This window comes from Oryx dammah, unplaced genomic scaffold (genome assembly GCF_014754425.2).
Source record: "Oryx dammah isolate SB20612 unplaced genomic scaffold, SCBI_Odam_1.1 HiC_scaffold_5, whole genome shotgun sequence".
NCBI classification, from domain to species: domain Eukaryota; kingdom Metazoa; phylum Chordata; class Mammalia; order Artiodactyla; family Bovidae; genus Oryx; species Oryx dammah.
Window position 1 is genome coordinate 65,413,588 of NW_024070189.1, and position 24,933 is coordinate 65,438,520.

Below are 24,933 nucleotides of genomic sequence, written 5' to 3' on the forward strand. Positions count from 1 at the left end.
TGAGGTATCTTACTAGATTCATTGTGGTGATCAGTTTCAAATGTATAGAGGTAAATCAGGTTGTATAACAGAAACTAACATAGTGTTGCAGATCAATTACACTTCAGAAACAAACTCAGAAAAGGCAGAGTTAAGATTTGTGGTTACCAGAGATGGGAGATCAGGGTCAGGGGAATTGGATGAAGGCAGTGAAAAGGTACAAACTTCCAGTTATAAGGATAAGTGCTAGGGAGGTACTGGACAATACAGTTTAATAAAATTAACAGTGCTGTATGTTTACTTATAAGTTGAGAGTCCGTCATGGAGTTCTCATCAAAAATGATGTTTTTCTATTTCTTTAATTTTGCATCTGTATAAGATAATGAATGTTCACTAAACTTACTGTGATGATGACTTTATGATACATATCAAACCATTATGCTGTTAACTTTTCAAGTGCTGTGTATTATATCTCAGCAAATTAACTAGAAGAAAAAATTTGTAGTTAGTATATCAACTTTAAGTACTGGATAGGTACTTAAACAATTTACCTTAAGTAATTAAAAATTTTAGAAGAAGAACCTTCTTTCTACTTGCTAATTTTCTTTTAGAAATTATTTTATCTAGTGGATTGGTTGTGATATAGCAGTTTGTTATTTTTTACTGAATTCTGTTTCAGTATAGTAGTTGCAAATATAGGAGGAATATAGTTTTGGCTGTACAACAGAGATATACTTAAAATTGAGTCATTTGAATTTCATATTAATTTTAGGTCAGCTCAAGTGGAATTATTGGAATTACTGCTTTGGGGAAAACTTATTTTAGGCAGAGATACTGATATTGAAAGACACAGAAGGAAAAAAATAGAACCAGTGTATTAGATGTGAAAATAAGTCAAATCAGAAAAAACCTAGAGAATAAGAACTGAAACTGGGATATTAGTTCTTATTAGCAATCATTTTAATTTCATCATGAGCTTCTTGGCAGTTTTGTTAAAAGAGGAAATACTCAGTGTGATGACTTTTATTTTTTAAGAAAACAAAGTTTTTATTAATAAATTATAGGAGGAATTTTATTGTGGGAATCATCCATTTTTGCAGTAAATTTTCACATATTTCTTGCATGATTATGTTAGTGCTGTTGAATACATAAAATTAAATCATAATTTAAATAAGGCATGTCTGTTGTTTTCTGATTGTTCAAGAATTTGGGGGTGGGGACTGCTCTGGGTCTCCATTGTGTTGAGCGGGCTTTCTCTAGTTGTGCACAGGCTTCTTGTGGTGGTGGGTGAGCTTCTCTAGTTGGGGTACATGGGCTTAGTTGCCCTGCTGTATGGGATCTTAGTTCCCCAACCAGGGATTGAACCTGCGTCCCTTGCAGTGGAAGGTTAGAGTCTTAACCACTGGATCACTGGAGAAGTCACTGAGCTTTCAAAACTTAGGAAATTAGAGGAAATTGGTAGTTAACGCAGAAATGGACACAAGTTCATGTGTTGTGGCACCATAGCTCTAGAGGTCTGTTTGAAGTTTGATTGTTAGTGATACACAGTTATTAGTTGGCACAAGTGTGCTAGGGGATAATAAATGTTCTTTCATTTTAATTTCTGAATACCAAAGTGTAGATGTTTTATGGTGTTTATTAAAGAATCAAATACTTTTTGTGGTTCTGATGGGAGACCAAAGAAAGCACACACTATTCCCATAACCTCAAAATAGTTTATATTCTTTTCTAAGTTTATTAGAAACTTGTACATAAAAGAAGGAACTTGAATATACATTTGGATACCTGGAACACACTTTTTTTTTTTGGAACACATTTTTAAACACTAAAAAATTGCTCTATTTGAATGATAGTAAATTGCAAATCAGGAAGTTTTATATTTAAATGTTTATTTGTGCTTATAAAAGTCCTTAAGAATATATTGGTTTTGCTGTCCATTCTCATTTTACAATTATGGTTTCTACCAGTCTTGATTGACTTTAATTTTCTGATTTAATTTAATTTCTGAATCTTATCATAAGGCTGGAAATACTCCACTGTATAATCTGGTCTTTCTGTTTGGCCTCCAACAGAACTTTCAAAGCAAAACAAAGCATAACTAGGACAGATGATTAAATCTATCTCCAAGGAAGAGTGTATTGCAGAGTCCCTGATAATCCCTTGTCCCAGGATTATTCAACAGTTTTCATTGTTATCTATTAACCAAAAATCCTACTGATATAAACTATTTTCCTTGGTTTCTTCTTAGTGAAAACAGAATATACTGTCATGATTATAGAAATGACACCCTCATTTACCCCTTCTCCCAAAAGACTTTTTCTTTTTCTATAAAATTTCAACTACTGTTACTAACCCAAGTTAATTTTAGATTCTGCTGCTGAAAGCCTCAGTTTGGGCATTTATTGAGGTGTTAATTGAAATATTAATGTATTTAGAGCAGAAATGTCGTTTTTTAGGGAATCTAGAGCAACAGCAAAGCTGAGATCAAACTGCCATAAGGATGGACACCAAGGAAGCTGTGTTTGGGACAAAGAGAAATCAAGATAAGGTAGATGGAAAGCAGAGAAAAGCACTGGACCCTGGGGGGAGGGGGTGGTAGGTAGGAGTGGGTTGTATGCTTCTAATGACAAAGAATAGTTAGATTTCTGAAGAAGAAGCCACAGAAGGCTTATAGGAAATACTAAGAATTATGGGTTTAAGTACTACTTTCCCTCTGAATACGTAAGTTTTAGCTGACTTTTAGCTAGCAGAAAACTTAAAAAATTGATAAGGCTAAGTGTTTAAATGGGGTGGATCCTAATATCCTGGGCCAGTGTTTCCTATCTGGATAGTTGTGGGAAGACACTATCGGTTTTTAGTAGATAATGTGAATGTGAACGTGAAGTTGCTCAGTCGTGTCCGACTCTTTGTGACCCCATGGACTGTAGCCTACCAGGCTCCTCCGCCCGTGGGATTTTCCAGGCAAGAATACTGGAGTGGGTTGCCATTTCCTTCTCCAGGAGATCTTCCCAACCCAGGGATTGAACCCAGGTCTCCTGCATTGTAGGCAGATGCTTTACCGTCTGAGCCACCAGGGAAGTCCTCTTTTATTTAGTAGATAATAACCATTGCCAAAACCCAACTTCAGTACTAATGCCTGTTATCACTTGAAAGTTAAAAGGGACTATCCAATTGAAGTGTTAAACTGACAAAATGAGTACAGAACATTTAATTTTTCCTTTTTGTGTGTGATGTAAAGGTTGTGTTTCTCTTCATAGCAACATGAACCGTGAAGACCGGAATGTGCTGCGTATGAAAGAACGGGAAAGGCGGAATCAGGAAATTCAGCAGGGCGACGACGCCTTCCCACCTAGCTCTCCTCTCTTTGCTGAGCCATACAAAGTTGTAAGTTGTCCTTTGAATGTTTTTCCCCTAAAATGTAACATATCTTGCTTTTAAAATGTTTAAACTTGAGTTTTTATATTAGAAAGAGTTAACAATGTTATGCCCTTTAACATTTTTTCCTTTCCTCATAATAGAATATGCTTCTTTGGTATAAAGTTTTCATTGCTATATAACATATGTACAGAAAAGTACACAAAGTAAGTGTTACAGGTGAAAGAATTTTCATTCACCATATGAGCAACCTCACATAATTAATACCCAAATCAAGAAATATAACATCACTAGTGCCCTAACGTCATCTTACAAGCCCTCATCCCACCACCATCCCATCTCTGTCCTGTAACTCCTTAAGTGTGGATTAGTTCAAACATTCCTATCTTTATTCCTAGCTCTACCACTAGCCCTTGACAGGCATTTTACCTTTCTGAGCCTTGAAGTAAATGAAAAGTTTCTTTATCAAAGCAATCATCTGCTGTTTCCTTGGATGTTTGGGTATAACATGAGTCAAAGAAAAATATTTCATAAATTCTTTTGTTTTTCCCTATTTGTTGCCATTTGCTTACTAGTTTATCAAATTTCAGTATATTTGAATAAAAGTGTTTTCATTGTCAGTCCGGTTCTTGTTTTGTTATCATATACTAGATTCTCTGATTTTCTTTTTATATGTTTAATGCTTAATTAACAATGTCAAATTTAGATTAAAGCATAATGTCAGATGTATTCAATGAGTTGAACTAATTGCCTTTTTAAAAAAAACTATCATTATACTTGATTTGCTTGTGTGCATGCTCAGTTGCTTCAGTAATGTACAATTCTTTGTGACCCTATGGACTGTAGCCCTCTAGGCTCCTCTGTCCATAGAATTTTCCTGGCAAGAATACTGGAGTGGGTTGCCACGCCTTCCTCCACGGGATCTTCCAGACCCAGGGATCCAACCCAAACTGAACCTGATGATTTTAATGTAACTGTATTGGCCACAAATGTTTCTCTCATGTTTGATTTGGCTTTGGATTTCATTGGAAGTAAGCTTTCCTGATGGCTGAGTGGTAAAGAATCTGCCTGCAGTGCAGCAGATGCAGGTTTGATCCCTGGGTCAGGAAGATCCCCCGGAGAAAGAAATGGCTACCCACTCCAGGAAAATTGCATGGACAGAGGAGTTTGCCGGGCTACAGTCCATGGCGTTACAAAGAGTTGGAAACAACTGAGTGACTAACACATTCACACTTTCTAACACTTTCATTGGAAGTATTACTATAATTTAAAGGCTTATATTATGTAGAATAGCTATAATAATATGTATTACAGCACCGGTGATCATTGTTGGCTTCATAGTATGATGTTGAAAGTATGTTAGATTTTTTTCTCATGAAATACAAATTAATGATATATCCTGGGTTTACTCTTACAACACTTGGTGTTTGTAGAAACCGTTTGTGAGATCTATAAGTAGCCATTTATTCAGAGCTTTCAAGATTTGTCCAGTGAAGGGCAATTAGACTGACATCATTTATAACACAATACTTTGGAATTAAAGACATTTTGAAAAGAACAGGAGTTTGATCCAGAATCTTTGACTCATACTACCTTTTTATTTTGTAGTATGGTGTGTAGTATGTAAATATCCAATGAATAGGATTTGATTTCTGACCTTGATATTATCAATAAATTGCTGTACATTTACCTCTCAGACTGATTTTCATATAATCTAAAGTCCTTACTGATTCATACCAACCTCAGAATAAATACTGGTGGTTCAGGGTCTTCTGTTTGTTTTTCAGTCTTGATTTCCTTTTTATGTAATCAGTCAACTTTTTTCTTTCACATATGTTAATATGAAAGAATCCTAAAGCTTGTAGACATCTTGGATCTTATTATTCAAAAATAATTTTTGAAACTCAGAGTATACACTTTTGACTTCAAAAGTTGGAGGACTTGATGGTCACAATTAATAGCCAAAATTTAAAAATTTATCACTGTATTTTCCATGCTTAATTTGTTGTTGACTTTTATTAACTTGATGTGTTCCAGTAACAGAAGGAATTATTAATTTTAAAAAGATAATTAAGTATATATAGCTTGTTTCATTCACCTTTTTACTTCTGCTTCTAATTGTAACATTGAATTGTAAGGAATATGTTGTTTTCCTTGACTGCCAAAAGTATGAGTATTGGCTAATCTGCTGATTTGGAACTTAATTACGTAAAGGCATAATTACTTTTCCTGCTCGTCAAAATATTTTTACTACTGTTCTAGTATATTTATTAGTGAAATTTGGAGTTTTAAAAGATCTTTTATAGTCTATTGTATATATATTTCTCAGTGTCCTCTAGAATATTAGTGTTTTGAAGGTTTTTCACTTACACTGCATTTTCTTTTTCACCATTAAAAAATATGTATTTGGAGTTTGCTTTGAGATCTTAACCTTAACATATGAGATGAGACCTCCTTTTGGAAAAGTCCCTTTCCATTTAAAGTTTGTGAAGTTAGTTTGGAAGCATCTTTTCTTTCTAGTTATGCTAATTTTATAGTTTTATTTTACTTTTTTTTTGTAGACTAGCAAAGAAGATAAGCTGTCAAGTCGTATTCAGAGTATGCTTGGAAACTACGATGAAATGAAGGATTTCATAGGAGACAGATCTATACCAAAGCTTGTTGCAATTCCCAAGCCTACAGTACCACCGACAGCAGATGAAAAATCTAACCCAAATTTCTTTGAACAGAGACATGGGAGCTCTCATCAGAGTAGCAAATGGACTCCAGTAGGACCTGCACCCAGCACTTCTCAGTCTCAGAAACGGTCCTCGGGCTTACAGAGTGGACACAGTAGCCAGCGGGCCAGTGCAGGTGCCAGTGGTGGCACTAATAGCAGTGGCCAGAGACATGACCGTGACTCATACAGCAGTGGTGGGAGCAGTGGCCGCAAAAAAGGCCAGCATGGATCAGAACACTCCAAATCACGCTCTTCCAGCCCTGGAAAACCCCAGGCTGTTTCTTCATTAAGCTCCAGTCATTCCAGGTCTCATGGGAATGATCACCATAGCAAAGAACATCAGCGTTCCAAATCACCTCGGGACCCTGATGCAAACTGGGATTCTCCTTCCCGTGTACCTTTTTCAAGTGGGCAGCACTCAAATCAGTCTTTCCCACCTTCATTGATGTCAAAGTCCAGCTCAATGCTACAGAAACCCACTGCCTATGTGCGGCCCATGGATGGACAGGAGTCCATGGAACCAAAGCTGTCCTCTGAACACTACAGCAGCCAGTCTCACGGCAACAGCATGACTGAACTGAAGCCCAGCAGTAAAGCACATCTCGCCAAGCTGAAAATACCTTCCCAACCACTGGATGTAAGTCACACATTTAGAGCTTTTTAACATTGTAACTATATGAAGCAATTCACCCTGAAATTATGATTGAACTTGAACTCTTTGTCTTAACAGTAAGGAATGTAAAAGTTTAAGGAAAAACTTGTGATTGACTCCCAAGTGAATCCATAGAGCTCTTAGACACTTTTCTTGAGCAGTAGAAAAAAGGTCATTCGTTGCTTTCAAATATTAAAATGGCAAGTCAGTTATAGAACTAAAACATGATCTCTCAATACCTTAGGTTTCCTCATTTTGATTTTATGGGATAATACATTTTGTTTCTTTTGTTTTTAAAAAATAACTTCTCATTGCAATACTCATCAATAAGATGTGGGCATGGTTCATTGTGGTAAATGTTGAAACTTTTTTGGTTGCATGGAGATGGTAATGTTTTATGATTTGGATGCCATGATCCTTTTCTCTGGGTATACTTAAAGGTTTGTGGCGACTGCTCCAGGGATAGCGGTGGGTTGAAATTTAAGGTATTTAGAACTATGTACCAAAACATTCTATTCAGAATAGTGAGCACTCTTTGTGAAATAGCTGAAATTTTATCCTTTAATTTTATCTTTTAATCTAGCAATAGAAAAAATTTTAAGCCATATCAGTAACTGAAAATTACAGCTCATAGCTTAAAACAATGGATGAAGGGATGGGGGGTAGGTAAAATGATGTTTTGAGGACATTTAAAAATCTTTCTTGTGGCCTTGGGAAATGCATTGTTCCTGGCATTTGTCATCTAATTACTCCTCTCAAGAGAAAAGTAAAGTGATGATTTTTTCTTTCTTTACACATTATAATGTGATCCTTAGAGCTAGACTTCACCATAACTCAATTGTTGTTTGTGCTTCAGAATAAACTTAACTTTCATGATTTAAGAAATATTATAGAAAATGTCCATTGTGTTCCAGACAGATAATCTTTCAATAATACTGGTTTTACTGTTTGTTAGTTTATGTGAAATGATGATTTCAGTATCATAGTATATTTTGTATATAAGTCGACTTAAATTTTGACATCTTGTTCAGCTGAAAAAACTACATTTTAAAAGTTATTTTTAATCCAAGTATAAGCAAGATACGATTTCTTGGAAAACTTTTTTTAAATTTCCAATCGTGTACAGTTTGGTGATTAAAATTTTTTAGTGCTTGAAATTATGTATTTAAGGAAATCAGTCCAAAGATTCTAATTAGTGTTCTGGTTTTGAGTAGTGGGATACCAAATATATCTTAATGTTAGTTTTATTTCTAATAATGTTAAATCTGTACAACAAATGATAAAAACCTAATAAGAAATGACTTCAGACCTAATATGTGTTTCTTTTCCTCTTTTTTTAGGCATCTGCTTCTGGGGATGTGAGTTGTGTGGATGAAATTCTTAAAGTAAGTTTTTGTTTTTTTTTTTAATAGTTTGTTTCTTTAATTATGATGCTCTGCTACCCTCTTTCCTCCTCCCTGTATGTCACAGACTATCTGAAGCTGTAACAGACTGATTACATGTATAACCTGATTGTGTCCATCAAAAATAACTGACTCTTTTCTGTTTATATTCATACTTAAGTTCTGAACTACTTGGTTTGGTTACTCTTTGCCCTCAAAAAGCTGGGGGTTTTGTTTGTAAGTAAAAACAAATTCTGGTCTTAACAGTTTGCTTTGAAAAGAGGAAGAAGCCAAATATAACTATACCTTCTTATGTTTATCATTTAATAATTTGAAATGCTTAAAAATCTCAGTAGTTATCAAACCATTGTATTGAAAATAGCTTGCTTTGTAGTTCATCTGTATATACTGGTCAGATGTACATAAAAAGTCTTCTCTGAATACTACACATTTTGAGTGTTTAATGTTGTATATTTGAACTTGACACATGATTAAAGAGTACATTCTTCTGTTGGGAAAAGAAAATGTTGTCTGTTGGAAAAAGAACCTGTTTTTGGCTCAATAGGCAAAAACCATCAGTCACATATTAATTGTACTTTTTGTGTACACCTGAATTTTTATGTCTGTACTTGTATTTCACTGTATGTACTTTTTAAAAATTTTTATTTATTTATTTTTGACTGCGCTGGCTCTTTGTTGCTTTGCACAGGCTTTCTGTAGTTGTGGCGAGTGGTTGCTACCCTTTGGTTTGGTGCATGGGCTTCTCTTGTTGCAGAGCACAGGTTCTGGGGCATGTGGGCCTCAGTAGTAGCAGCTCTGTAGAGTGCAGGCTCAGTAGTTGTGGCACGTGGGCTTAGTTGCTGCAAGGTATCTGGGACCTTCTCGCATCAGAATTAAACCTATGACCATGCATTTTGGCAGGCAGACTCTTATCCACTGCACCACCAGGGAAGTCCCCTTCACTGTGTATATTTTTGAAAGACTGCTTGCATTGGCTGCTGCCACTTATTTTTTCCTTCTTTTCTTTTGTTGTTTTTCAGCTTCTAAGTTGTGTTTGACTCTTTGAGACCCCATGGACTGCAGCACACCAGGCTTCCCCGTCCTTCCTTTAGCCTACTAAAATCTCTTTTACTTCCGCCATTCTCCTGAACTTGTTTCTCCAAGGTCATTACCTCCCATGCCATTAGAGGCTTCATTTGAGTTCTCTACTGTTTCTGCTGTTTTAAAGAATTTTTATTTTTTCCTTCTGGAAGCACCATTTTTTTCTTCCTTGACTGTTACTTTTATTTTCTACACACCTTTTCTTGTCTCGCATTCTCAACATTCCAAAGTTGCCCTTTGGGAAAGCTTGTCTTCTCTTATCTCTTAAATTTGAATTCATTTTTTAAGCCAGTGCTTCTCTCTTCTTTTTCTTCTTTGATGAAATTTTTCTCCATCTTTTGGACTTTAGCTGTTAGACAGCTATTCAATCTTTCTCTCCTGTCTTGGCCTCCTTTGGGTTTTGGTTTTTGTCTCTTCATTGCTTCTTAGGTGGGTCTCTGTTTGGGTTTCTCCCTGCCTCTTCAGATATGTCTGAAGCCATATTTATCAGACTTAACTTCTATTAGTAGTATCACTGTTCTTCCTGGCTAATTGTAGAATCCCAATTATCTTTCACTTTTTTCTCTCATGTTCTTTTTAACCACAAAACTACATGCAAGACTTTGAAAATTTCTTGAAAATGTTTGTTCCTTTGTTTCCATTTCTGCCACTTTGAGCTTTAGTAATTGTAATATACAGTCCTCACTCTGACTTTCTGTCTGGAGTCTCCCTGCTCATCTGTCTTCTGTATTGCTGTCATATTCTTTGCTTTAATCCTTTGTCTTCATAATTTCCTTCTAAGAAGTTTTCAGGCCCCTAAAAAGAATAGTGTGCAAATTTAACATTTTAAATGTTAGTCTGTATACAGGCCAGTTTCAGCCTCTCCCACTACAGATTGACCACTTTTCCCAAACTGATTTCCCTAAGCCATACCCTTTCGTATTCTTTCATCTCTGTAAACTTCCATAGAATGTGTTCCTCCTTCCTCTTCAGTTATATACAGAGTCTGTTTTTTCTTAGAATCCCACTGAAATCCTTTTCCCCCCTGTATCAGGTCATCAGACCACAATGATGACTCATTGCTTTCATTTTTCAGTTGCCGTGTACGTAAAAGTCTAAGGGAGCATATATCTTTACTCTTAAATCCTCAGAAATGTATGGCACGTTAATACCTGGAAGAAATCTTAAGATTTTCTTGTATTTAATTATTTCTATGATGTTACTGACCATTTATTATATTGAGTGAAAGTCGCTCAGTCATGTCTGACTCTTTGCGACCCTATGGACTATACAGTCCACGGAATTCTCCAGGCCAGAATACTGGAGTGGGTAGCCTTTCCCTTCTCCAGGGGATCTTCCCAACCCAGGGATCAAACCCAGGTCTCCCACACTGCAGGCAGATTCTTTACCAGCTGAGCCACATGGGAAGCCATTTATTATATATATTATGTATATATATGACTTGGCACATGGCCTTGGGTGTAATAGATGCTCAGTCATTTGACAGTAGGGAGTTAAATAGATTTCTTATTGAGAGGATTTTGGTGTTGAAGGTGTAAAATGCCAACAATGAAAACCTGGGGCATATAAGTTTCTGTTTCTTTTCCCTTCCCTATGTGCAGCATATAAGGAAGCTCAGGTTCACATTGCCTTTGTGTTTTCTTCATACCTGTAGTCATATTTTTTCTGGGAACCTCATCACAAACTTAAAGGAAATAAAAAGGTATTTTTAGTCCGAAAGTAATATATTTATTATAAGAAAGGATTTATTAATTCACAGCTTACTGTGGACCTACTGCGTGTGAAGCACCAGGGATATCGTGGTGATAATAGTGTTAGTGTTGCACCCTTTGAGCTGACATTTTTGAGCACAATGTAGGAAATAATCAACTATATACAATTACTTCAGAAAGTGAAATACTATTAAAGACATAAAGCATGGTAAGAGGATAAAGAGCAAGCTGAGTGCAGGTGACCTTTTCAAGAGATTCAAGTGGTAGAAGCTGTGTCAAGTGTTCTCTCCTCTTCTTCCTTCAGTCATTCTGTTGTCCAAAGGTTAACTATCTCTGAGAGATTTTTCCATAAATAAACATTTATGAGGACATACACTGATTTGTATTTGGCATTTAACAGTAACTGGGGGTATCATTTCATTTCAGAAGGTAACTTTCTCATTTTCTGTTTGCTTGGTTTTCCATTGTATGAGTGTCTGGTAATTTAATTAATCCTATGTTGTTGATGTTTAGGTGGTTTTCATTTTTTTAGTGTGCATCCCTTGAACATGTATCTTTACATAACTATGTGGGTATAGCTATAGGATAAATTCCTAAAGGTTATACCACCTTTAATTCATTGTGTTTTCTCAATCTACTTGACAGCTGGCTTTGAACTACGTGCCAGAGATAAAATACTTCTTCCTTATTCTGGGTCCGATACCTCTCTATTTCCTGCATCTCTAACATATACATTGTGATTGTATCCAAACTTCCACTTGGACATACTTGGCATATGATTAGACAGAAGGCATTGAATGAAATCAAACATGTAGTCTTACTTGTCTGTCTTCCTCTATGTGTGCATTTGATACCTTTCTTCTGATTTTTCTCCACTTGATCAAAATTTCGGATCAGTGAATGGACTCTGTAGAGAGACTACCCAGAATCAAATTATGTGTCCTTTACTAACTAAGTATATGACCTTGAGTAAATAGCTTAATCTCTGTGCTTCAGTTTTATCCTACATAGAGTCAGGATAATAATGGTATCTACCTCATAATGTCATTGTGACTACTAGCTGAGTAACAGAGGTAAAATAGCACAGTATCTGGCCCATTAAAGGTACACAGTAAAAGCTGGCTTCTTTTCTTATTGTTATCCCCCTTTCCCACTCCCATAGCAAACTCTTCCTTAATAGCATTTTACTATGTGCCCTGTATTTGGTTACAGGCTGATTTCTATAACTATTCACAGGCCTTATCACCTTAACTCTAACCTCCTTGAAGTCAGAGTGTAAACTGTCTTCCTGTTACCTACCCCATAGTGCCTTGCACATGTGCTTAATTAATATTATTGATTAAATATGTACACCTTTGGAGGAGCAGTCAGAAAACCAGCATTTATAATACAGATCTGGTTTTTAGCTGTGTAATTTTTATCCTTGACCTGCTTGAAAACAAACTGTAATAATTACATTTCAGGAGATGACGCATTCATGGCCTCCCCCTCTAACGGCTATTCATACACCATGCAAAACAGAACCTTCCAAATTTCCTTTTCCAACTAAGGTAAGTAAATAAAATGTGTCTTTATACTGTAAGAAAACTCTAAATGGCTTGACTAAAATCATGTGAATTCAGAATTATCTTGCCATTCCCATTTTAGTGGAAGATAGATAACAAATAAGTGAATGAATAGGTAACTTCAGATAGTGATAATTACTATGAAGAAAATAAAACTAGACCGTAGAATTGAGATTGACTTAGATTGAGAGAAACTTGGAAAATCTTTGAAGGCAACTTGTGATAGAGACCTAGAGGTCATCACTGCTTGTTGTGAACTATTGTGATATTCTCGGCCACAAATGGTAAGGGTTTCCCAAACTCAATGAGGAACTTGTTTCCAGAGGATGCAACAACCATACTTACAGCCTGTGGTAACGGTTCTTCAGACAGTAATTCCAAGCTCATCTAAAATCAACAGATTTGTTTTTTTAAACATTAATTTATCCTTATACCAATAATGCAAGAAGGACCCCTAATAATAGCTTTCTCCATATTCTGCCTCCTCCATCTTACCAGAGCTACTTCATGCATACATTTACAAGTGTTTTCAAATGCATTTATATGTACATATAATGGAATCATTACATATAAACATTTTCTCATTTAATTTCTGTATAGATATATTATTCTGTATTTTTAATCAGTCAGCAATAAATCTTAGATACTTTCTCATGTTATTATATATAATATATTACATATAGAGGTATTCAGTTCTTTTAATTGCATCTATTTTATATCAATTTAAATTTATTTAGCCATTCCCTTTGATATTTATCTTGTTGCCAAGTTTTCATTTCTGTAAACATTAATGTAGTAGATAACTTTTATTCATGCCTTCTTGTGTGCATATGAGTTTCTTTTGTGTAAAAAGCAAGAAATAAAATTGTTGAATATTGAGAGTATATAGTTATTTACTATACTATATACTATACTATATACTATAATAGTTAACTATTAACTATATACTCTCAAATTCCCTCTGTGGTAATTGTGCTAGTCAATACTTGCACTTGTATTTCCTTTTATTCCTTACATGCACACCGCTATTTGTTATTTTAAGCACCGATCTTTTGAGTAGGAAATAGGATTCTATTTCCTAGATTGCCGGGGAGGTTCATCATCTTTACAGATTTGTCATCCATTTAATGTCTATGTGGATTAATTGGCCTATTTCTTCTGCCCTTTGGGCTATACCTTTTGCCTAATGAGTTTTAGGAAAATTTCTGTTTTGGTTTTATGTTGTTTTGTTTGAATTCTGGATTTGAATAATTTATTCCACATACTGCAAATGTTTCTCCCACTTAGTGCCCATTTAAGTTTTATGGTCTAAAGTATTTTGTTTGATGAATAAATTTATCTTTCTCTTACATAAAGCTTTTGCTTTTTAATGTCTTGTTAAAGAAGGTTTTTCCATTTCCAGGATCATAACTTCTCATTTTTCTTTTAATGTGACTGCAGTTTTATTTCCTTTGTTTATATTTAGCTCCATTTATTTTTGTGAGTGATACAAGGTAGAGAGAAGACTCTCTGCATGTATGTGTGTCATACCACTCTTTTTAAGTCAGCTATGTTTACACATAAAAAATGCACATATAATATATAGCCCGAGTTTTGATAGACGTATGCTCCTTTGTAAGCACCACGTTAATTAAGAATTAGAACATTTCCTTCAACCCACAAAGTTCCCTCAAGTTCCTTTCCAGTCCACCTCACCCCACCACTGGCCTTACACAATTGCTGTCTGTTCTATGTCACTATAGGTAAGTTTTGCTTTCTCTTGAATTTCATATAAGTGTAATCCATACAATGTATATATATTTTTGGCATATATATTTGCATTCTTCTGCTCAGTATATACTTTTAGAATTCTTCCATGTTCTTGAATGTATCAGTAATGTTTTTCTTTATATTCATAGTACATTTTTATTTCCATTGTATAAAAATACCAAAATTTATTTATTCATTCACCTGTTGATAAACATTGAGTTGTTTCTAGATTTGACCTATTAAGAATTGAGTATTTATAAACATTGACTAACAATTCTTTGTGTGAACTTGTATTTTCTTTTCATACGGGTATACTGAGTCATACTGAAAAAAAGTAGAATTTCTGGGTTATGTATCAAGTGTGTGCTAAATTGGTTGTACCACACTCCTACCTTATCCACTCCCATTTCCCAGCTGTGTATAAATAATAGTTTCATTTATTTTCAGTTCAGTTCAGTCGCTCAGTCATGTCTGACTCTTTGCGACCCCATGGACTGCAGCATGCCAGGCTTCCCTGTCCATCACCAACTCCCAGAGCTTACTCAAACTCATGTCCATTGAGTCAGTGATGCCATCCAACCATCTCATCCTCTGTTATCACCTTCTCCTCCCACCTTCAATCTTTCCTAATCAGAGTCTTTTCTAGTGAATCAGTTCTTTGTATCCGGTGGCCAAAGTGTTGGAGTTTCAGCTTCAGCATCAGTCCTTCCAATGAGTATTCAGGACTGATATCATTTGTTTTACATCCTACATTTGGTATTGTCATTCTTTTTAGTTTCAGCCATTTTACTGGGCATTAGCAGTATCTCATACTGGTTTTAATTTGTATTTCCCTGATGTCTAATGACACTGAACCTGTTTATGAGCTTATTGGCCATTCTTCTTTTTGAAATATTAGTTCAGATTTTTCACCTTTGCCCTGGAGGGGCGCTGTGGCGGGGGGCAGTGATGCCAGAGTTGATAGGTTTCTTTTTTCTTTTTTTTCTAATAATGTCTTTGGTTTGATATCAGGATAGTGCTGGCTTCTTAAAAGGAGCAAGAAAATGTTCCCTTCATCTCTATTTTCTGAAATAGTTTGTGAAATATTAACATTAATTCTTCCTTGTATGTTTAATATAACTCAACAGTGAAGCTATCTGTACCCCTAGTATTCTCAACTGGAAGATTTAAAATTACAAATTAAATTTATTATTTCTTTATTAAATATAAAGCTATTCAGATTTTCTGTTTATGTCAGTTTTGGTAATTTTTTTCTTTTCAGTCAGATTTATTGGCCCAGTGTCATTAATAAGCTATACTTATTCTTTAATGTCTGTAAGATCTACAGTAAAGTTCTCTTTCCCCTGCTACTGATTATTTGTAGTTTCTCCTGCTGTTTTCCTTGATCTGTCTAGCTAGTCATTTATCAGTTTTATTGTCGGTTCCAAGAACCATCCTTTAGCTTTTTCAGTTTTCTATTTCCTTGATTTTTGCTTTTATTGTGATTATTTTCTTCTTTCTGCCTATTTTGGGTTTCATTTGCTTTTCTTCTGATTTATGAATTTGGAAGCTTAGATCATAGATTATAAAATTTAAGTGTTTAAAACTATCAGTTTCCCTCTAAGCCCTTTTTAAAAATATATCTCACAAATTGTGATATATTGTGTTTTTATTATCATTCAGTGCAAAATATTTCCCTAATTTCTTCTGTGACTTCTTCTTAGAGCCATAGGTTATTTAGAAGCATGTAGTTTTATTTTCAAGTATTTGAGGATTTTCCAGGGGGGAATTGGCAACCCACTCTGGTATTCTTGCCTAGGAAATTTCATGGACAGAGGAGTCTGATGGGCTACAGTCCAAAGTGATTCAGTTTTATATACATTCATCTTCATATTCTTTTCCATATGGTTTATCATGTGATATTGAATATAGTTCCCTATGCTATACAGTAGGACCTTGTTGTTTATCCATTCTGTTTATAATAGTTTGTATCTGCTAATCCCAGACTCCCAGTCCATCCCTCTCCTGCCCCTTCCCCCTTGGCAACCACAGTGCTGTTCTTTATGTCTGTGATTTGGTTCCTGTTTCATAGATAAGTTCATATGTGTCATGTTTTAGGTTTCACATGTAAGTGATTCATATAGTATTTGACAATGTATTCTTTTTTAAATTTTTATTCATTTGACTGCATCTGGTCTTAGTTGTGGCACATGGGACCTTTGTTTCGACATGCAGTGCTTGGACTCTCTTAATTGTGGTGGGAGTAGGGGGCTCAGTAGTTGTAGCACACAGGCTTAGTTGGCTTAGTTGGCTTAGTTGCCATGCAGCATGAGGGATCTTAGTTCCCTGACCAGGGATTGAACCCATGTCCACTGCTTTGCAAGGGGGATTCTGAACCTCTGGACCACCAGGGAAATTTTGACAATGTATTCTTTTTTTTTTTTTTGACAATGTATTCTTTATTGGTGACATTTTTAGTTACAAAGATGAGAGCAAGAGAAGGTTGCAGTGGGTTAAAAAGGTATTAAGAGGCAGTGATTATATAAACAGAGATTTTATTTTGAGGCATTGTCTGTAGAAGGGAGCAGAGAAATGTGGTGGTGCCAAAAAAGAGTATGATGATATTGCCTGGGGACTATTTTTTATAAGATGAGGGCATTTTATCATATTTATGTGCTGATGAAAGTGATTTTGTTAAAAAGGAAAAGCAAGTGATAAGTGGGAAAGAAAGAAGGTAATCTTAGGAAATCTTCACAAGAGGAGTTGAAATTTATGCCCAAGTAGACAATATTTGCCTTGGAACACAATTAGAACTTCCCAGCTGGCTCAGTGGGTAAAAAATCCACCTGCAATTCAGGAGATGCCTGAGTCAGGACGATGTCCTGGAGGACAGCATGGCTACCAACTCCAGTATTCTTGCCTGGAAAATCCCATGGACAGGGGAGCCTGGTGGGCTATATAGTGTCCATATGGTCACAAAGAGTTGGACACAACTGAAGTGCCTGAGCATGCACGCACAGAGCACAGTTATGTCATTCTTTTTCACAGGAGGGAAAGCAGAGTGAATGAGTATGCTTAGGGATAAATTGGTAGATTTTCCAGTAATAGTTTGAAGTGAACTGAAGCTTTTGACTACCTTTACTCATATTCAGCTGTATGTTTTGAACAATCCCTGGCAGTGTTCTTGGTGCTATACGTGTACCACTGAGCCATTTAGATGATACCAATAAAATAGTTTCTGGCACATAATAGCTATTCGGTAAATGTTTGTTGACTGAATTTAGATATATTAATATATACTCAGGTAACTCTGTTTACCTGAGTAAACAATGGAAACAGTGGGAACTGTGAGAGACTTTATTTTCTTGGGCTCCAAAATCACTGCAGATGGTGACTACAGCCATGAAATTGAAAGATGCTTGCTCCTTGGAAGAAAAGCTGTGACCAGCCTAGAGAGCATATTAAAAAGCAGAGACATTACTTTGCCAACAAAGGTCCACCTAGTCAAAGCTGTGGTTTTCCAGTAGTCATGTATGGGTGAAAGAGTTGGACCATAAAGAAAGCTGAGCACTGAAGAATTGATGCTTTTGAACTGTGGTGTTGGAGAAGACTCTTGAGAGTCCCTTGGACTGTAGGGATATCCAACCAGTCAATACTAAAGGAAATCAGTCCTGAATATTCATTGGAAGGACTGATGCTGAAGCGCCAATACTTTAGCCACCTCACGCGAAGAACAGACTCATTAGAAAAGACCCTGATGTGGGAAAGATTGAAGCCAGGGAGAGAAGGGGATGACAGAGGATGAGATGGTTGGGTGGCATCACTGACTTGATGGACAGTTCGATCAAGCTTCAGGTGTTGGTGATGAACAGGGAAACCTGGCGTGCTACAGTCCATGGGGTCATAAAGAGTTGTACACAACCAAACTGAACTCAACTGTGTTTAGATTTTTTATTTTTCTGAAACAGCTCAGTTAGCTACTTACTGATTATTGCTTTGGCTAGGTTACTTTTACAGGGTTTTGGGTTTTTTTTGGCCCCACCATGTGACATGCTAGATCTTAAGTTCCCTAACCAGGAATCAAACCCTCACATTTTATGATCTCATTTTATGTCTGGTATGTGAGGTATCCAAAGAGAAGTTTAGGTCTTTTCAATATGGAAAAGTTGATAGTTATTCTTGTTCATTTGTTCTTCCCAGCTGTGGCTTATTGCAGTTTTAAGTGTGCTTTGTTAAGATTATTTATGGATTGTGTTAACTGATTTTAATTCAGCTAATCTTCACAAATGCACAAATGGCTTAAAAGACATACCTGCAATGAAACTATCAAAAGAAAATAACACACAAATCCTTTTCTGACCAAACAAGAAAATGGCAAAGTTGAGATTGTCCTTTTCCAAGTATAAGCTCTTTATCTGCCACTGCATGGTAGAAACAAAGATGCCATAAGCATAAAAAATCCAGATTATCAGCAGTAATTTGACACGCATTTTTATCGTGGTATTCAGTACAACATTTCGGAGAAGGCGATGGCACCCCACTCCAGTACTCTTGCCAGGGAAATCCCATGGACGGAGGGGCCTGGTAGGCTGCAGTCCATGGGGTCGCGAAGAGTCGGACACAACTGAGCGACTTCACTTTCTCTTTTCACTTTCATGCATTGGAGAAGGAAATGGCAACACACTCCAGTATTCTTGCCTGGAGAATCCCAAGGACAGGGGAGCCTGGTGGGCTGCCGTCTCTGGAGTCGCACAGAGTCGGACACGACTGAAGTGACTTAGTAGCAGCAGCAGCAGCAGCAGTAAAACCTTTAACATAAATCAAGTCTAATAAAATTTTATTAAAAACCTCTTTTGTTGTTTCTCCCAGTGTTCTCCCTATGTTTAAAAACTTGGTCTTTTTATTGCAAAGAAAATGACTGAAATCCAGTACAAAGAGAGCACAGACTAAAATGCATTCCTTTGTCAGGAAACACTATTGAAATAGACTTAGAAAGCAAAACTAAAGATTTAAGAAACAAGTATTAGAATAAACCATGCAGTGTACAAGTTAGGTCTATATAGATGAATGAAAGTGTAGGTGCTTCTAGTACTAGTATCAATTTAAGAGATTGTTTGCTTCTCTTTTCAGTTAGGGGTGTATGTGTTAGTCCTTTAGTTGTGTCCGACTCTTTGAGACCCCATGGATTGTGGCCCAAAGGCTCCTCTGTCCATGGAATTCTCCAGGCAAGAATACTGGAGTGGGTTGCCATTTCCTCCTCCAGGGAATCTTCCCGACCCAGGGATCAAACCTGGGTCTTCTGCATTGCAGGCAGATTCTTTACCATCTGAGCTACCAGGTTACTTCAGTTATAAAATACTTGAAAAGCTATTTTTGTGTGTGTACCACTCAAAGAAAGATATAACAGAAAAGTTAAGTCCTAAAGTATAGATAATTTCTCCTCCCCCTTCCTTCATGGAGAACTGGTGTGGCACTCCCAAATACTTTTTATATTAACCCAGAAGTTCACTGATTATTTGTTTAATGACAATAAGAGTTGGTGTACTTAAAAGTGAATTAGATACATCCCTGGTAGTTCAGATGGTAAAGCATATGCCTGCAATGCGGGAGACCCAGGTTCAGTCCCTGGGTTGGGAAGATCCCCTGGAGAAGGAAACGGCAACCCACTCCAGTACTCTTGCCTAGAAAATTCCATGGATGGAGGAGTCTGGTGGGCTACAGTCTGTGGGGTTGCAAGGAGTCTGACATGACTGACTGACTTCACTTTCCCTTCCTTTCTGTCCCTCCCTCCCTCTTCTCCTTCCCTCCATCCTTCCTTTTTCCCTTTCCCCTCCCTCTCTTTCACATGTAAGTCCCAAATAGATTAGATCTTTTCATAGCATATTTAAAATGATAATAATAAATTAAACCCTCTTCTTAATAAAAGTGATGTCCTAACAGTGAATGAACAAGTAACTGCCTCAAGTTAGGAAGGCAATGTTTTAAAAATAATGTCATCACTTTGTGTTTCCATTGTTATTTATTTATGGCTGCTCTGGATCTTTGTTGCTGCACACAGACTTTCTCTAGTTGTGGTATATGGATTTCTCATTTTATTGCTGTGGCTCCTCTTTTTGCAGAGCACAGACTCTAGGGTACATGGGCTTAAGTTGCATGTGGAATCTTCCTGGATGAAGGATCAAACCTGGGCCACCTGCATTGGCAGGTGGATTCTTAACCACTGAACCACCAAGGAAATCCTGTATTTTTTATTGTTGTTAAAAACTGTGATGATTGTCATATGTGCAAGCTTTAAAGACTTGGAAACAGAATTTTCTAACTTGAGTGAGTTTTGAACCCATTTCCTAAAAATACTAAACCATAACCTTTTATTTTCTTGAGAAATTGTTTTGTGTCAGTGACCATTGGAAATCTATTAGCTAAATTTCAACAGAAACTTTTGCGTATTAATCTGCAAGATTGAAATTTTGGTATCATGGTATAGTCAGTACAGCCTCTCTTCCATTTGTCTAGCTGTGTCTTTGTGATACCCAGTGGAACAATTATCAAACCAGTTTTAGTGTCAGACTGTATTTTTGTGTGTATGTAAGGAAAGCATTGTTGCCATTGATAAATACAATTTTTAAATTACTCTAGAATATTATTTTATCTAAGCCCTTTAAATTTTTAATATTTTGGTCTTACATAATATATACTAGTTAAATAATAATGCAGATGGCAACCCATTTCAATATTCTTGCCTAGAAAATTCCATGGACAGAGAAGCTTGACGGGCTACAGTTCATGGGGGTCACAAAAGTCAGGCGCAACTGAGCACACACATATTTGGGAGATACAAATGTAAACATGTCTTAGTGGTAGGGAGTACATGATCAAGAAAGCTTGGAGACCAGTATCTTTAAGCTGTAGTCATCTCCTATTTGTACCACTGCAGTTATCTCCTGACAGAAATATCTTTACTTCCATTCTAGATTTCTCAAAGATGTTTTCTACTTAATAGCCAAGGTAATCATCACAGTATGCAGCTGTACTTGTATAATTCTTCAGCGTAGTAAACTGCACACACACACACACACACACACAAATCTTTAATATGGTCTATAAAAATCAGCTATGTGATTTAGCCTCTCTGGTCCTGAGTTTAATTTCTTAACCCTCTTCCTTCTATACCTTTTCCTCTCGTGGGCTGCCTAGAAGTTCTTTATACTAGCTATGCTCCTGTTCTTTCTTGCCTTTACACATGCTTTTCTGTCTACCCTGAACACTTACGTTTCTCATCATTTCCCAGTCTACTTCCTACATATCCTTCAAATTTCATCCTGAGTAGTACCTACTCAGGGAAGCCTTTGCTCATTTTCCTGGTCAGAGGTGTGTGTGTGTGTGTATCTGTATGTTTGTTTCTCATGTACACTTGTATGCACACACACACATAATAATAATAATAATAATAATATAATTGTTATTTTTATATTATTTTATAATACCGTGCAAGCATTTACCCTTTGTTGTACTTAACACAGTTGCTATTTTATCTTGATTTGCATGAGTAGTTGCAAAAATACTCATTGATATTAAGTTCCATAAAGACAAAGGCCATGTCAGTTTTTGCTTATTGTGTTTTTCCAGTACTTAGATATGTGCGTGAATGTGTATCAAGGAGTTTGGGTTTCAGCTTTAGGAAAAATGAAGAGCCATTGTACGCTCTGTGAAAAATGAGGGAGTATTAATGACTTGGGAGTATACTAAGACTTGGACTTTAGAAAGGTCAACTAGAGGCTGTAGTTGAGTGAAAGAAAGACTAGAGCCAGGAAGATCCATTAGATGACCATTGTAAATGAAGAAAGGTGAGAACCTACATCTTTGCAGTACAGATGGAGAGGAGAAGGGGTTGCATATAAGTAGATGGTCTAGACAGAATCCAGTCATATTTGCTTATTTATTTTATAGGCTTTGTTTTTTTTTTAGGCCACCTGTGTGGCACATAGGATCTTAATTCCCCAAACAGGGATCATACTCATGTCCCCTGCATTGGAAACATGGAGTCTTAACCACTGAATCACCAGGGATGTCCCTCCAGTTGCTTTTAGTCACTAGCTGACTATTGTCAGAGGTGAGAAAAAGGAATCAAGAGACTACTTAAAAGCTTAGATTATTAAACTGTTAGACCATTTACCAGGTAAATAAGTATAAGACAATTAGTCATTCAAGGCTGGGTAGAGAATTCTTTTCATGTAAAAAAATAAATGTTTGTTTGTCTGTGCTAGGTCATAGTTGGGACATGTAGGATCTAGTTCCCTGACCAGGGATTGAACCCAGACCCCCTATACTGGGAGCACAGAGTCCTAGCCACTGGACCACCAGGGACATCCTTCTTTTCATTTTTAGTAAGATTCACAGGAATGACCTCTTGGTCACTGATGTATTTACAGACTTTTTTAGAATAGCTTTGTTGAGACAGAATTCACATATCATACAAATCAGCCATTCAGAGTATACAGTTAAATGGTTTTGAGCATATTTATAGATATGTACAGCCATTATAGCAGTGAATTTTTAAACATTTTGGGAAATCTGTGGTGATCCAATGCTTAGGACTCTGCATTTTCACTGACAAGGGCCTGAATTCAGCCCCAGGTCCGGGAACTAAGATCCCACAAACCACATGGCATGGCCAAAAAGAATTTATTTTTAATATTTAGAACGTTTTTATCACATCAAAAGGAAGCGCCCTACCATTTAGCTGTCAACCTTTTTCCTTCTGTTCCCCTCCCAGTCCTATCCAACCAATATGTCCTCTCTGTTGATTTCCCCTTTCTGGACATTTCATGTAAATGAAATCATATCATATTTTGTATATTTCTTGCAACTGGATTCTTTCTCTTCGCATAATGTTCAAGATTCTTCCATGTTGTAGCATGTATCAGTTCCTTCATTCTTTTTTATGGTCAAATAATAATCCATTGTTTAGAGATACATCATTTTGTTTATACATTCATCACCTGATGGAAGGCTTCCCTAGTGATGCAGGAGATGCAAGAGGTGCAAGTTTGATCCCTGGGGCAGGAAGATCCCCTAGAGAAGGAAATGGCAACCCACTCCAGTATTCTCGCCTGGAGAATCCCAGGGACAGAGGAGCCTGGTGGGCTGCAGTCACAAAGAGTCGGACATGACTGAGTGTCTAACACAACAACAGCTGATGGAAATTTGGGTTGTTTTGGGCTTTTGGCTACTATGACTAATACTTCTGTAAACTTTTGGGCACAATTTTTTGTGTGGACATGTTTTCATTTCTCTCGGTTATACCTGGGGCAGAATTGCTGGATCATGTTGTAACTCATATGTTTAATTATCTGAGGAACTGCCAGAATGCTTTCCAGAATAGCTAGAGGTACCATTTAGTATTTCCCATTAGGCTTTCAGTTTCTCCACATTCTTATCAACACTGCAGTTATCTATCTTTTTGATTCTAGTCATCTTAGTGGGTGTGAAATGATATCTCATTTCAATTTGATTTGCATTTCCTCCCAATGACAAATGAAGTCAAACATCTTTTCATATGCTTTCTGGCCACATTTCTTGGGAAAATGTATAGTCAGATCCTTTACCCAATTTTTTCACTGGGTTACTTGACTTTCAGCATTGAGTTATAACAGCTTTTTATATATTGTAGATACCAGTCTCTTATCAGATATATGATTTGCAAATATTTTCTCCCCAATTTGTATGTTGTCTTTTCGCTTTCTTAATGGTATCCTTTGAAGCACAAAAGTTCTTAATTTTTATGAAATCCAAATTATCTGTTTCATACCATGTACTTTTGGTGTCATATATAAGAATTCTTTGCCAAATCCAAGGTTATTAAGATTTGGCACTGGATTTTCTTCTAAGAGTTTGTAGTTTCATCTCTTAGATTTAGATCTTTGATCTATTCCAAGTTGTCTGTGGTAAGGATCCGACTTGATTCTATATGACTATTCACTTGTCCTAGCATCTTTTGTTGAAGAGTATTCTTTCTGTGTTGGATGGTCTTCATACCCTTGTTGAAAATGAGTTGACAGTTGATGTAGGTTTAAAGTATTTTTAAACAGCAAAACTATATTTTAGCTTTGATACTGTTTGGATTTCTCTTTCACAGATAATTCTGTCATTCTTAGAAGATTATACTTTTAAGTAAGCTTTTGAAGAGAGTAGGGAAGTTTGTGTGATCTTAGTGTACTGCAATGTGTACCACAGACTTAACCTAGAAAAATGTACAGCTTGCACTTGTGAAATAGCTGTTCTTTTCTTGAAAGTTGAGTTTGAAAAGTTTCTTTCCTGGACATTTTGGCTTTCTTTTTACTGATGCTTGCTGAGTGCCAGACACAGTGCTAGTATAGGGCTTACAAAGAAGTATGTAAAATGAGTATGGAAATCTCTTCCTCAGGTTGCTAATTATAAGATATTGGGAGCAGGGAGGGGGAGTAAAATGACATGGGAATAACTGTGAATGGGTTACTAGCCCATAATAGTGGTATGTTTTGAGTATATATAATTTGCATAACTATTTTCACTTTAATATATCATTATTAGTATTCTTTAAAAAATAACATTTTCTTAAGACCAAGAATTAAATTAGGATATGAGTGCCAAGGATGCTGCTAAAAACAAATGATAAAGAAAGACTGTTACATAGATTGGTACTTTTCTGTATTAAGCTCTGGGAAGCTCTGCTACTGACCAT

At 36.3% G+C, this 24,933-nt stretch overlaps 1 protein-coding gene across 4 annotated transcripts in view; it reads left to right on the top strand.

The window, feature by feature from the left end:
* AFF4 (AF4/FMR2 family member 4) overlaps positions 1–24,933 on the top strand; it is a 79,460-nt gene that overhangs the window by 23,569 nt on the left and 30,958 nt on the right. Inside the window, exons 2-6 of one of the 4 annotated variants that reach the window (XM_040240117.1) lie at positions 2,436–2,527; positions 3,237–3,363; positions 5,916–6,710; positions 8,066–8,110; positions 12,384–12,470. In XM_040240117.1, the coding sequence (XP_040096051.1) occupies positions 3,241–3,363; positions 5,916–6,710; positions 8,066–8,110; positions 12,384–12,470 (1,050 nt within the window). In that variant the 5' untranslated portion in view covers positions 2,436–2,527; positions 3,237–3,240. Of the gene's footprint in view, positions 1–140; positions 2,528–3,236; positions 3,364–5,915; positions 6,711–8,065; positions 8,111–12,383; positions 12,471–24,933 lie in introns of those variants that run through there. The other 3 variants (XM_040240116.1, XM_040240118.1, XM_040240119.1) reach the window with 3 other exon arrangements.